The 15,369-nt window shown below is 48.6% G+C and overlaps 1 protein-coding gene across 1 annotated transcript in view; it reads right to left on the bottom strand.

Moving 5' to 3' along the window:
- The window catches only part of auts2a (activator of transcription and developmental regulator AUTS2 a), a gene marked incomplete at its 5' end in the record, with an annotated part of 735,797 nt that overhangs the window by 58,450 nt on the left and 661,978 nt on the right, over positions 1-15,369 (bottom strand). Inside the window, one exon of the mRNA XM_083645781.1 lies at positions 14,907-14,955. Coding sequence (XP_083501907.1) covers positions 14,907-14,955 — 49 coding nt within the window. The remainder of the gene's footprint in view (positions 1-14,906; positions 14,956-15,369) is intronic.

A 15,369-nucleotide genomic window follows, 5' to 3' on the forward strand; every position in this document is an offset into this window, starting at 1 on the left:
CCACCGGACGACTGCACGATTTTTTTTTTATATATTTTCTTTTACTTTTTCAGAACATAAAGAAAACAAAACAAGAACAGGAAAAAAGAAAAGAAAAAACATATATACATACATTCAACATTACAATGCTACAAAATGTCAAAATGTGCTTACAAATCGATTAAAAAAAAAATATATATATATATATATATATATACTGTGCAAAGGATCCAAAAGAAACTCAAATACCGCTTTTAGCCTGATAAAAATAGGTCAGGAACGGGTCCCAAATAACGGAAAATTTCCTTAAAGAATTTGACCTCTGGAATCTGAGTCTCTCCATACGTATAACTGAGATCATGTCTGTCAGCCACAGCTGAAAAGAAGGTGGAGAGGAGGACTTCCATTCCTTCAAAATTAGTTTCTTGGCAACTGTCATTCCCTGTGTCAGAGATTGCTGCACGGCCGTTGGGAGGAGCAAAGAGGACTCAGAGCAGCCGAAGATGGCGAGTTCCGCCTCCAGTTGCAGGGTTATTTTGTAGGCCTTAGAGTACCAGTCAAATATTTTGGCCCAGAATCCTGATAGTGAAGGGCAAAACCAAAAAGCATGGGACAGTGTGCCCTCCGACACCCGACACCTATCACATAGTGGTGAGACCGAAGGATATATCTTGTGTAACCTATGCTTGGAGTAATGAAGACGGTGAGCAACTTTAAATTGGATAAGTTGATGTCTACTATTAACTGAACAGAGCTGGACCACAGACAGACTCCTGTCCCATATGATTTCAGACAGATCCACACCAAGTTCCTCCTGCCACGCCTCTTTGATCCTCTCAGTGGGGGCCTTAATGCAATCGTCGAACAAACACACAAACTTAGAAATAAGATGCCTGGAGTTGGGAGGGCTTAACAAAACCTAAAAAAAAACATGTTCATCTGGGAGAACGTCAAAATTGCGAATCTTGGATCGGACATAATGTCTAACTTGTATATATCTATAAAGATGCGTTTGGGGCAACTCAAATGCTCTCTTCAGAAGATCAAAGGATGCAAATTGGCCATCAATATACAGGTCACTGATGGAGACCAGCCCCTTTTCGCTAATGGGGATCCTTTTAAATAAACAAATAAACTTTCAAGCACTTTTTCAAGCACTATTTTTTTCATTTTCAAGGACTTCACGCAAATATAAATTTGGTCCAAAAGGGGCATCAAATTTGCATTATATTACATTTTGTTTTTAACAATTCTACTATCAATCTTGTGAATGGGATGGGGAAATATTTGTCTAAAGATTGCTTTGACTTTGAACAGATGCTCATACCTCAGTAAGTGCCTTTTGTCTTTTTAATACCAACTTTGGTCAAAATATAAGACGTGACGTCACTGACAGACAGCGTTATGTGGTTCATGTTACATTCAAGGACTTTTAAGCACCTTGTTTAAAAAGGGGGCTATTTTCAAGGTATTCCAGGACTTGATTTTTTTTCTCAAAATCCAAGCACTTCAAGCACCTTGGCAGAACCCTGCCTTCACATACACAAGGAAGATGTCTGGTTAAAAAAAGGCTTGAGATGTGTATTTATTTAGACTGCTCACTTAACCATTATGGGTGGGAATCACCAGAGGTCCCCACGATACAATATTATCACGATATCACAATATGATATTATTGCGATTTTTTACATTTTGCGAAAACATATATTGCTATTTACTGCCTTTTTTCAACTGCAAATTACGTCCCCAATGGAAAACTCATAGGTAGGATGCAGGGGTGGGGATCACCAGAGGCCCAATGATACAATATTATCACAATGCTTAAGCCACGATATGATATTACTGCGATTTTAAAAGATCGATACTTGTGTATCGACACAATAATTGCCATGCAAAATATCGTCTCTTATGTTCTCTCTGCCCGCTGAGTACATCTCTTCTGTTCTCTCTGTCCGTTGAGTACGTCTCCTAAAAGTTGCAGTGCAAAATTATAGTACAAAATCATCGACGAAGACAAAGAGAGCCTATGTTTCCTATCTCATCATCGACCCTCAATATTGCCTTTGTAACCGAAGACACATTTCTGAATAAACTGAGCGCGCTTACATAAATCCTTCTCCCTTACGCAGACCAACAAACTATATGCCACAGCCTGTTACCTCAGAGACCTGAGACAAACAGGCATGTACAGTGTACAGGCGCTCAGCACTCAAGCCTGACTGCTAACCGCTGCATATCTCAGTGTGGCAGACAGGGGGACGGGGGGGGCTTCCACTTTGATCTTTGGAGTGCAGCCCATTTAAATGTTTGTGTTTGAGATGTAGACCTTTAATTTGGGCCTGATGGGTTCCAGGCTCTTTGGGTTTAGCGTGGCATGTCGGACACAGGAGTGTTTACACAGTCCCCCTGCAGCTCTCCTGGTGCTGAAATAAGTGCATTAAGATGGATGGATTTACTTAGTCTCTAACCTCGGGGACTCGGGCAACAAACTCTCAATGACCTCTTTGTGTTGTCGGAAGGGATGGAGGAGGGAGATTGGGCCTATAGCAGAGCCCATTCAGAGCCCATTCAGAGCGCCCGCCAGCTACAGCAGCCTCAAAACGCCGTCCTCTCAGCCAATGCGTTTTTCTACCAAGTGGGCACTGGCCATGTTGACCTGACTGACGTGCCAAGACTTTCAGAAGGTGGCGCTGGTGCTCACACTCAGGCACTGGCCATGTTGACCTGACTGACGTGCCAAGACTTTCAGAAGGTGGCGCTGGTGCTCACACTCAGGCACTGGCCATGTTGACCTGAGGTGCCAAGACTTTCAGAAGGTGGTGCTGGTGCTCACACTCAGTCACTGGCCATGTTGACCTGACTGACGTGCCAAGACTTTCAGAAGGTGGCGCTGGTGCTCACACTCAGTCAGGCAGCGGCAGCCAAAGGGGACTGACAAAATCTCTGCCTTAGCTTTTGCTCACAGTGCCAAAAATATCCATTTAGTATTGAGCGTTAAAACCTTATTACCGGTACTTGTTTTGAGAATTTAAATTTTCTTGAGACTACTGGACACTGGAGTGATCTGCCTTATCAGAACAATATCTTTTCACCTCAAAATATGATCTTATGACTGAATATGAGACAAAGAGACTCTTCTTCCATAAACATTGCATTATCAATCTGTATAAGCATATACAGCGACTATCAATAGACAACACTATCTACACACTAACAGCACAAAGCTAGTTATTTTAGTGTTGGATTTGTTTAAACATACATAAGAGGTGGGAGGCTAATGCCTTGTTTGCTGAGATCAGGGCTAACGAGCTGTGATCAATGCAATCATCTAAATGTGATTGTGAAATATGCAGTTTTTTTTATAACCATATATTTATTGGTTTGGCATGTAATTACTGTACATGTATTCTCCTCATACATACAAATACATGTTATAACCCCCCCCCCCCTGGCCCTGTGGCAGTACAAAAAAAGAAAAAAGAAAAGGACATTGAAAAAATTTAATAAATGAAGTAACAAAAATAAATTTAAAGTTGAATCAGATGTAGGTACAATGATTCACAATTACACATACAGCACAATCACACATACAGCACATATCCTTCACAATAGCCTATTCCACTTTCAAGTCACCCTTCCAATGCCTCCTCAATGTCACCATTTTTAACAAATTCCAAAAACATTTCCCAAATGCCATAAAATTCTGTCATTTTCTTCCTAATCATATAAGTAAGTTTCTCCAGAGCCAGACTTGATGTTAGATTTTTCTGAAATATGCAGAGTTCACTTGGGAATGTTGACATTTGTCTCTGCCTACAGCTCTCTCTCTCTCTCTCCTCATACACACACATACAGCTGAGCCAATATGAGCTATAGACACTGGGGGGGGTTGTTGCAACAGCCAGGCAGTAAATCAGCAAAGTGCTACCCTTGATTTGTTCACCTTTGTTTGGCGGTGTCAGCAGAAGAGGCATGGCCGGAGCGGCCCCGCCCCCTTTCATGCTCATGAAATACAGCCCCTCTCTCTCTCTCGGTGCGTGTGTAGAGGAAGGGGAGGGGCAGCTTTCCTCTGAGCACAACAGGATATTGAGCTTCCCGTACCCCTTAGAGATACATTAAACACTCCTAGCTGGAGAGATGGGTAACAAAGACAAGTAAAGACCACGAGGGATACGGCTGGAATCCGCTCCGGTGATACATCATTCAGACTTAACCGAATCCTTCAGATCCCCCACCTGACTTCTCCAAATATGCAGCCATATTAAATATCACAGAGAGCATGTTTGATTCGAGTTAAGCTTGCGTTCAAGCCACAACAACACTGCTTTGTTCTAGTAGTTATGTCTGGAGGGAGGGAGGGGGGGGGGGGGGGCGGTGACCTCTCTGCGACCCTCCCCCCCCTCCTTCCCCATAACCCTAGCAGGGAAACAGACCGTCCTTGAGTGCAGTTATTCCTCGGAACGTACAAAAGGCCAATGGTAGCCAGGTGGCCTTTCCAGCAGCATCAGGTCAAGTTCCACAGGCGACACACAAACCCACACAGACGGCAGAGGTCAGAGGTCAGCGGCGGGGCAGCGCAGGCAACCCAGGGCGGTAAGCCAACACTGGCCTTCTCCTTCCACTCCGCTGGATGAGTTAGAGAGCTGCCCGGGTGATTTGTGCTGCGATCGCTGCTCTCTATATCACTTGAGATTACCGCAGGTGGCAGCCCACAGCCTAGGAGGAACGTGGCTTTATCACTGCTCCACCTCTTGGGAAACATGGAGAGAGAAGGAGACATAGAACCAGAGTGAGAGAGGAGACAGAGAACCAGAGTGAGAGAGAAGGAGGCAGAGAACCAGAGTGAGAGGGAAGGAGACAGAGAACCAGAGTGAGAGAGAAGGAGGTAGAGAACCAGAGTGAGAGAGAAGGAGACAGAGAACCAGAGTGAGAGAGAAGGAGACAGAGAACCAGAGTGAGAGAGAAGGAGGTAGAGAACCAGAGTGAGAGAGGAGACAGAGAACCAGAGTGAGAGAGAAGGAGACAAAGAACCAGAGTGAGAGAGAAGAAGGCAGAGAACCAGAGTGAGAGAGAAGGAAGCAGACAACCAGAGTGAGAGAGAAGGAGACAGAGAACCAGAGTGAGAGAGAAGGAGGCAGACAACCAGAGTGAGAGAGGAGACAGAGAACCAGAGTGAGAGAGGAGGCAGACAACCAGAGTGAGAGAGAAGGAGGCAGAGAACCAGAGTGAGAGAGAAGGAGGCAGAGAACCAGAGTGAGAGAGAAGGAGGCAGAGAACCAGAGTGAGAGAGGAGGCAGAGAACCAGAGTGAGAGAGAAGGAGGCAGACAACCAGAGTGAGAGAGAAGGAGACAGAGAACCAGAGTGAGAGAGAAGGAGGCAGATAACCAGATTGAGAGAGGAGGCAGACAACCAGAGTGAGAGAGGAGGCAGACAACCAGAGTGAGAGAGAAGGAGACAGAGAACCAGAGTGAGAGAGAAGGAGACAGAGAACCAGAGTGAGAGAGAAGGAGACAGAGAACCAGAGTGAGAGAGGAGACAGAGAACCAGAGTGAGAGAGAAGGAGACAGAGAACCAGAGTGAGAGAGAAGGAGACAGAGAACCAGAGTGAGAGAGAAGGAGGTAGAGAACCAGAGTGAGAAAGAAGGAGACAGAGAACCAGAGTGAGAGAGGAGGAGACAGAGAACCAGAGTGAGAGAGAAGGAGACAGAGAACCAGAGTGAGGAGAGAGAACGAGGCAGAAAGAGGAAAAATAAGCCCTCCGCTCCCTCCCACACAACCGTAATACGCTCACAGGCCATTTTGCTACCAGCGGAGCTCTCGACGACAATCCAGGGAGCTCTTCAGCTCTGATATCTGCTACTAAAGTTCACCTGGGCTTTCCTCCTCCCGCTAAACAATGCCATCAGTGCTGCAAATTACACCTGCCACATGGCACATTATTCTCTCCCCTGGTGGCGAGACGCACTGGAGCCCCGGCGTACCTCAGGCCGGTGTCAGAGGCCCGGGTGTCGCCGTCACACCCTAAAGCGCGGTGAAATCAGTGTCGTGCTGAAGGAGGTCAAACAGAGACTCACGGCTGAACTCAACACTGAACTCCCGGCATGGCCGTCATCACAGGCACAGAGCCCGCAGGAGATGTCTCGAGAGATGTGCGCTTTTCCAATATGTCCACCAGGCCAGCCAGGCTTTCAAAAGACATCTCAACTGCTCCTTCGCTACGCCCTTAAACTAAATTATGACGTCATGAATTGGTTTCTAATCGTAACTAGGGATAAAAATGTGGCCTTGGTAACTAATAATGTGTATGCATAAGTTATTATTAAATTGTTTTGTGACTAGGACGGCAATATTGCCTACTATACCTCGATACTTATTATAGTACTGAATTTCCCATCGGTTAGGTTTTCCGTTTTTAACCCTAAAAAGTCTGTCTAGAGATTGACGAGCATAATGGATGAGCGTGATTACAAGCACACTCCTGATCAATGGTTCTGCACAGTCTTTTTTAAATGTCATCCAGCACCATCTCTACACGCAATGCCCTGTGTGTTTAAGCTCTGCCCTCCAGTGCCTTCAATGCCCTGTGTGTTTAAGCTCTGCCCTCCAGTGTCTTCAATGCCCCGTGTGTTTAAGCTCTGCCCTCCAGTGTCTTCAATGCCCCGTGTGTTTAAGCTCTGCTCTCCAGTGTCTTCAATGCCCCGTGTGTTTAAGCTCTGCTCTCCAGTGTCTTCAATGCCCCGTGTGTTTAAGCTCTGCTCTCCAGTGTCTTCAATGCCCCGTGTGTTTAAGCTCTGCCCTCCAGTGTCTTCAATGCCCCGTGTGTTTAAGCTCTGCCCTCCAGTGCCTTCAATGCCCTGTGTGTTTAAGCTCTGCCCTCCAGTGTCTTCAATGCCCCGTGTGTTTAAGCTCTGCCCTCCAGTGTCTTCAATGCCCCGTGTGTTTAAGCTCTGCCCTCCAGTGCCTTCAATGCCCCGTGTGTTTAAGCTCTGCCCTCCAGTGCCTTCAATGCCCAGTGTGTTTAAGCTCTGCTCTCCAGTGCCTTCAATGCCCCGTGTGTTTAAGCTCTGCTCTCCAGTGCCTTCAATGCCCTGTGTGTTTAAGCTCTGCTCTCCAGTGCCTTCAATGCCCTGTGTGTTTAAGCTCTGCCCTCCAGTGCCTTCAATGCCCTGTGTGTTTAAGCTCTGCCCTCCAGTGTCTTCAATGCCCCGTGTGTTTAAGCTCTGCCCTCCAGTGTCTTCAATGCCCCGTGTGTTTAAGCTCTGCTCTCCAGTGTCTTCAATGCCCCGTGTGTTTAAGCTCTGCTCTCCAGTGTCTTCAATGCCCCGTGTGTTTAAGCTCTGCTCTCCAGTGTCTTCAATGCCCCGTGTGTTTAAGCTCTGCCCTCCAGTGTCTTCAATGCCCCGTGTGTTTAAGCTCTGCCCTCCAGTGCCTTCAATGCCCTGTGTGTTTAAGCTCTGCCCTCCAGTGTCTTCAATGCCCCGTGTGTTTAAGCTCTGCCCTCCAGTGTCTTCAATGCCCCGTGTGTTTAAGCTCTGCCCTCCAGTGCCTTCAATGCCCCGTGTGTTTAAGCTCTGCCCTCCAGTGCCTTCAATGCCCAGTGTGTTTAAGCTCTGCTCTCCAGTGCCTTCAATGCCCCGTGTGTTTAAGCTCTGCTCTCCAGTGCCTTCAATGCCCTGTGTGTTTAAGCTCTGCTCTCCAGTGTCTTCAATGCCCTGTGTGTTTAAGCTCTGCCCTCCAGTGTCTTCAATGCCCCGTGTGTTTAAGCTCTGCTCTCCAGTGCCTTCAATGCCCTGTGTGTTTAAGCTCTGCTCTCCAGTGTCTTCAATGCCCCGTGTGTTTAAGCTCTGCTCTCCAGTGTCTTCAATGCCCCGTGTGTTTAAGCTCTGCCCTCCAGTGTCTTCAATGCCCCGTGTGTTTAAGCTCTGCCCTCCAGTGTCTTCAATGCCCCGTGTGTTTAAGCTCTGCTCTCCAGTGTCTTCAATGCCCCGTGTGTTTAAGCTCTGCCCTCCAGTGTCTTCAATGCCCCGTGTGTTTAAGCTCTGCCCTCCAGTGCCTTCAATGCCCTGTGTGTTTAAGCTCTGCCCTCCAGTGTCTTCAATGCCCCGTGTGTTTAAGCTCTGCCCTCCAGTGTCTTCAATGCCCCGTGTGTTTAAGCTCTGCCCTCCAGTGCCTTCAATGCCCCGTGTGTTTAAGCTCTGCCCTCCAGTGCCTTCAATGCCCAGTGTGTTTAAGCTCTGCTCTCCAGTGCCTTCAATGCCCCGTGTGTTTAAGCTCTGCTCTCCAGTGCCTTCAATGCCCTGTGTGTTTAAGCTCTGCTCTCCAGTGCCTTCAATGCCCCGTGTGTTTAAGCTCTGCTCTCCAGTGTCTTCAATGCCCTGTGTGTTTAAGCTCTGCCCTCCAGTGTCTTCAATGCCCCGTGTGTTTAAGCTCTGCTCTCCAGTGCCTTCAATGCCCTGTGTGTTTAAGCTCTGCTCTCCAGTGTCTTCAATGCCCCGTGTGTTTAAGCTCTGCTCTCCAGTGTCTTCAATGCCCCGTGTGTTTAAGCTCTGCCCTCCAGTGTCTTCAATGCCCCGTGTGTTTAAGCTCTGCCCTCCAGTGTCTTCAATGCCCCGTGTGTTTAAGCTCTGCCCTCCAGTGCCTTCAATGCCCCGTGTGTTTAAGCTCTGCCCTCCAGTGCCTTCAATGCCCAGTGTGTTTAAGCTCTGCTCTCCAGTGCCTTCAATGCCCCGTGTGTTTAAGCTCTGCCCTCCAGTGTCTTCAATGCCCCGTGTGTTTAAGCTCTGCCCTCCAGTGTCTTCAATGCCCCGTGTGTTTAAGCTCTGCTCTCCAGTGTCTTCAATGCCCCGTGTGTTTAAGCTCTGCCCTCCAGTGTCTTCAATGCCCCGTGTGTTTAAGCTCTGCCCTCCAGTGCCTTCAATGCCCTGTGTGTTTAAGCTCTGCCCTCCAGTGTCTTCAATGCCCCGTGTGTTTAAGCTCTGCCCTCCAGTGTCTTCAATGCCCCGTGTGTTTAAGCTCTGCCCTCCAGTGCCTTCAATGCCCCGTGTGTTTAAGCTCTGCCCTCCAGTGCCTTCAATGCCCAGTGTGTTTAAGCTCTGCTCTCCAGTGCCTTCAATGCCCCGTGTGTTTAAGCTCTGCTCTCCAGTGCCTTCAATGCCCTGTGTGTTTAAGCTCTGCTCTCCAGTGTCTTCAATGCCCTGTGTGTTTAAGCTCTGCCCTCCAGTGTCTTCAATGCCCCGTGTGTTTAAGCTCTGCTCTCCAGTGCCTTCAATGCCCTGTGTGTTTAAGCTCTGCTCTCCAGTGTCTTCAATGCCCCGTGTGTTTAAGCTCTGCTCTCCAGTGTCTTCAATGCCCCGTGTGTTTAAGCTCTGCCCTCCAGTGTCTTCAATGCCCCGTGTGTTTAAGCTCTGCCCTCCAGTGTCTTCAATGCCCCGTGTGTTTAAGCTCTGCCCTCCAGTGCCTTCAATGCCCCGTGTGTTTAAGCTCTGCCCTCCAGTGCCTTCAATGCCCAGTGTGTTTAAGCTCTGCTCTCCAGTGCCTTCAATGCCCCGTGTGTTTAAGCTCTGCTCTCCAGTGCCTTCAATGCCCTGTGTGTTTAAGCTCTGCTCTCCAGTGTCTTCAATGCCCTGTGTGTTTAAGCTCTGCCCTCCAGTGTCTTCAATGCCCCGTGTGTTTAAGCTCTGCTCTCCAGTGCCTTCAATGCCCTGTGTGTTTAAGCTCTGCTCTCCAGTGTCTTCAATGCCCCGTGTGTTTAAGCTCTGCTCTCCAGTGTCTTCAATGCCCCGTGTGTTTAAGCTCTGCCCTCCAGTGTCTTCAATGCCCCGTGTGTTTAAGCTCTGCCCTCCAGTGCCTTCAATGCCCCGTGTGTTTAAGCTCTGCTCTCCAGTGCCTTCAATGCCCCGTGTGTTTAAGCTCTGCCCTCCAGTGCCTTCAATGCCCCGTGTGTTTAAGCTCTGCTCTCCAGTGCCTTCAATGCCCAGTGTGTTTAAGCTCTGCCCTCCAGTGCCTTCAATGCCCAGTGTGTTTAAGCTCTGCCCTCCAGTGTCTTCAATGCCCCGTGTGTTTAAGCTCTGCCCTCTAGTGCATTCAATGCCCCGTGTGTTTAAGCTCTGCCCTCCAGTGTCTTCAATGCCCCGTGTGTTTAAGCTCTGCCCTCTAGTGCATTCAATGCCCCGTGTGTTTAAGCTCTGCCCTCCAGTGTCTTCAATGCCCCGTGTGTTTAAGCTCTGCCCTCCAGTGTCTTCAATGCCCTGTGTGTTTCAGCTCTGCCCTCCAGTGTCTTCAATGCCCCGTGTGTTTAAGCTCTGCTCTCCAGTGTCTTCAATGCCCCGTGTGTTTAAGCTCTGCCCTCCAGTGTCTTCGCCGGCTTTCCAGGAAGGCTTTTGGGGATTGACAACATCATAAAGGATGGCAGTGTAACCGGGTGACAAGATATGAGCGCCCTGGGACCTGGCTTTAATCATGTGATGGATCTGTCTGCAGGCTGTTGTGGTGACACACAGGCCCGTGCTGGTTTGTCATCGGTGTCGGTGCAGCCTGACACTTCAATCCACTCCCCAGACGCCGCTCACACAAGAGCGCTGGCCTGAACGACGCTCGGGAGCCATTTCCAACAGTGGCACCTGAAGACTGAAGACTTTGGAGAAGCGGTTTGCTTCACCGGTAGCCGATAAACACCGTGCCGCGGCTTACGGCTTACGGCCGGATTCTCCCGCCAATTGCACCTGCAGAGTCAATGAACGGGGTGAGCGAGCTGACACCTGCAGGCGCCTTGACAGCCACGGTAATTAGAGCTAACATTTAATGACTCTTAGTTAATGAAAGTTGTTCCTGGGCAAACTGAACCCAGACTGAGCAGAGAGAGAGAGAGAGAGAGAGAGAGAGACACAGACAGAGAGAGAGACAGACAGAGAGACAGACAGACAGACAGAGAGAGAGACACACACACACACAGAGAGAGACAGACAGAGAGAGAGAGACAGAGACAGACAGACCGACAGAGAGAGAGAGACACACACACACACACATAGAGACAGACAGACAGACAGAGAGAGAGACAGAGACAGACAGACAGACAGAGAGAGAGAGACAGAGACAGACAGACCGACAGAGAGAGAGAGACACACACACACACACACACACAGAGAGAGACAGACAGAGAGAGAGAGACAGAGACAGACAGACAGACAGAGAGAGAGAGACACACACACACATAGAGAGAGACAGACACAGAGAGAGAGACAGAGACAGACAGAGAGAGAGTAGTGGCTCTAGTTGTCACAGGAGGCAGCTATGCACAGTGATGGCCCTGAGGTGAAGCTGACACGAGGGGGAGGAAACGACTTGACGTCTGCAATAACAAAGGCTGCTTTCTCATCAGCTGGGTCTCCTCTTTAAAAATGCAGTGTAGGGCCCAGGGCAAGACAGACTCAACACAGTGTGACTGACTGCTGAAGAAGCACAGAAAATGCACAATAATGATTGAGTCGGCGAAGAGGCCGACAGACTAAAAGATGAGGGAGCAGCACTAAGAGGCATCAGCCTTCAAAGCCACCGGAGGGTGCCCCGGGCTCATTCCCAGGCTTACTGCGAAAAAAAGAAGGAGCTGTCAGTCATTACCCAGGATGCACATCAGCAGCTGAATTACAATGGACTTTATTCATGCTCACTTGTCATCGTTGGATGTGTCTTACCGCCTGAGTTCTAATTAGTCTCAATGCTGAATAATGACAGTGTCTGAAATTAACTTTTTGACTCACCTGCCAAAGCAGAGAGATCTGCCAAGAAGAATTTTAACCAGCCGAAAATAATGTTAAAAGAAAAGTCACCCTATCTGTTTTCAATGCTAACTGGCGGAATACTCCTCCCTGTGTGACTGGCCATTTAGCCAGGCCTCGCTCACAGAGTTGGCGAGCAAGCCTCTCCCCTCTCTCCCCAGACTGATTACAAGTAACAGCTCACATGTGGGCTCCTCCACTCTGGAGCTCTCCATGGTGCTGAACCTGTCTTGAGTCATCTTGACCACTAACTAGCCATTTTTGCCCATTTAGTCAGCTCTAATCACCTCATTCAAAACCCCGCAGGGGTTGCTCTTTACACTTCCTGAAAGATTCAGCGTGATGATGGCAGGTAAAATGGCATAACTGTGGCCCAACACAATTCTGCCCACTCAGACACTCACAGACAGACAGACACTTTGCATTCTTATGATAGGATTTTGTGTAGGGATGCACCGGCAAGAAATGTTTTGGTCGATACCGATAACCGATATTAACATTGATTTTATTATGGCCGATAACTGATCTTTATAAAAACAAGTTTCTATGATAATCACATTTTGTACTGAAAAACACATGTAAACACTGTGAATTTGAAAAATAATGGCATTCTTTATATAAAAAAAAAACGTTTTAGAAAAGCCCACAAATCAAAGATTTGTCGCATTGTTTCCTCTCAATATGAAAATTTGGGCCGATACCGATAAACCGATATAACATTGCTGTTATTTTGCTCATTGGACGATACCGATTAAAAAACGACATACAAAAATATACCGATATTATTGCCGATATATCATGCATCCCTAATTTTGTGCATAGAAGTCAAGAAGTGGATCTCAATTTAAGCTGAATGATTTATCCACCAAAGACACATGATTTGAACAGCGTGTGGTGCTTGGTGTTCATTTCAGACCCTGATGATAGATTACATCATCCTAAAGTGTGATTTATCCGCCATTGTCTGCAGCAGTCAACACTCCAGAGTTCAGAGGTTCTGCAGACTCGGTTATCTCCTCGTGTGAACAACTATCCCTCAGTGGAAGAAACGAGCTGCTGCTTTGTTTCTGCTTCCTTATAGCCCCATGCTGAACCCTAAGCCCAATAAGCATTTCATGTGTACCAACAAGAAAGCGAAAACCGCCAAACAAATGGAGCCTTCTCTCTGCACCTGCCCTTGGGCAAATATTGACACTCGTCGTCTCACAGACGAGCCTCCTCTCTGGCTATTTCGGCTAAGAGCTGCTGCTTGTCCCGAGGTTTGGTCGCATTAGACCCCTGGTAATCCCCTCCGACAAAAACCCACCCGGCTCTTGTAATCTCAACACCGCCCGCCATAAAAAATACCACACCCCCCCCCCCCCCAGCCGCTCTCCCTGCACCTGGATTCTTTTAACTCGCCTCTTTTGCGATGGCAATAGGCATTAGCATATGGCAGGAGAGGAGGAGGGGACGGAGATGGTGAAAAGGGAAGAAAAGAGGCGATATTTAAATGGAAATGGGGGCCAAGAGAGTGGACTAGCATGCAGCGGAGAGAAAGCGTATTTTGTGTACTGTTTCCCCCAGTCAGGTCCTTTCACGGAGGGAGAGAGAGGGCGGCCCTCTGTTGATTTAGGCCGCACAAAGGAGGCCTTAATCCTTTCAAGGGAAGCGAGTCAGCCCACAGAGAGGAGCCTTCAAAAGGAAACCTCCCTGTCAAGCACGGCCATTCAGCCCCCCGATGGACGCCACAAATCAAGCCCGGGAGGGAATCAAAGGGCAGAATGTGGGAAATGTGTTTGGAGGGTCTGTGGAGGGAGGGTCTGTGGAGGGAGGAAGGAGAGCAGCAGCGGCGACGAGGGGGGGGGGGGTTTACAATGACCTATCAGCACCGACGGGCCCCTGTTTGTGCCGGCCGCTCTGAAGGGGTCATAACCCCTGTCTCGGAGCCTCCTCCCCTGCCCTGCCTGGTAACTCCCCCCCATTACAGAGGAATGTCCATTCACACACGGGGGGCCACCTCCATTATCCCCTGAGCCGGAGAAAATGGGGCTGCTTTTAACAGCAAATTAGTGACTTGATAATGAGGTCACATGTGGCGTTGGGCACACCGAGGCTGTAAACCTGATGCCTTTCCTGCCCTCGGGCCTGCAGCATGAGTACATCCTCCTCCATCTTTCCTGCCCTCGCCTCGGCCCTGCAGCATGAGCACATCCTCCTCCATCTTTCCTGCCCTCGGCCCTGCAGCATGAGCACATCCTCCTCCATCTTTCCTGCCCTCGCCTCGGCCCTGCAGCATGAGCACATCCTCCTCCGTCTTTCCTGCCCTCGGCCCTGCAGCATGAGCACATCCTCCTCCATCTTTCCTGCCCTCACCTCGGCCCTGCAGCATGAGCACATCCTCCTCCATCTTTCCTGCCCTCGCCTCGGCCCTGCAGCATGAGCACATCCTCCTCCATCTTTCCTGCCCTCGGCCCTGCAGCATGAGCACATCCTCCTCCATCTTTCCTGCCCTCGGCCCTGCAGCATGAGCACATCCTCCTCCATCTTTCCTGCCCTCGCCTCGGCCCTGCAGCATGAGCACATCCTCCTCCATCTTTCCTGCCCTCGGCCCTGCAGCATGAGCACATCCTCCTCCATCTTTCCTGCCCTCTGCCCTGCAGCATGAGCACATCCTCCTCCATCTTTCCTGCCCTCTGCCCTGCAGCATGAGCACATCCTCCTCCATCTTTCCTGCCCTCGCCTCGGCCCTGCAGCATGAGCACATCGTCCTCAGTCGCCTTCTCTAGCTACAACACAAGGCCTGGCACATGTCTGCACATGCTCAAGAAAAAGGTCAAGAAGGCCATGTTACCTCATCCACAGAAACACCATTTGATGCTAAATGATACATAGATTTCACGTAAAAGGCCAGTATCAAGCCTACACAGTGTGCAAGATTGCATGGCTTCTTCATTTTTCATGGCAGATGATTTTCTTTCTCCATGTCTAGGTGTTGAGTTGACACTAACCAATAGCCCACGCCTGTGTGTACTATAGATGACCATACAGAAATATGACAATGCACCGAGGTCAGATTTTAACATGCTTACAACGTCAAGGGAATGGCAAAATAAGCTGAATGTTGACAGCATTTCAGTGAGAAGCATTAAAACGCAAAGCAAAGCCCATACCTTTAACTGCAGCTGTGCTGAAAAATTTCTCTGAGCCAGCATCGGAGACCTGGAAGAGAGAGGAATTGTCATTAGCAAAATGCTTACAGGAATATCAGTTCACAAAAGGCGTGGAAAATATCCTGGATAACACTTGTTACCAAAACCTCCAAACCAGAATTTCTAGACAAAGTGGAGCACTGATTAATGACTGATAAGATATTTTGTCGATGAGATAAATTATTAGACTTAGGTCACAAACTATCAGCTTAGAGGGAACACTGGTCCTGAATGAGCTGGTGAAATTGGCTAAGGGTTGCCAATACATTTCTAGCATGTTTTGCTAGATCTTTGCTATCAATTTTAATGATTAAAAATGGCAATATCAAATTTGGACTCACTGAGGCTAAGGCATGAGAAGTCCTCATGCATTGCCATACCCAAATAATGCCCATGATTGTCTGGATAAGGTGAGCTTCATGGT

Source organism: Poromitra crassiceps (genome assembly GCF_964638095.1).
Source record: "Poromitra crassiceps genome assembly, chromosome: 1".
Taxonomy (NCBI): domain Eukaryota; kingdom Metazoa; phylum Chordata; class Actinopteri; order Beryciformes; family Melamphaidae; genus Poromitra; species Poromitra crassiceps.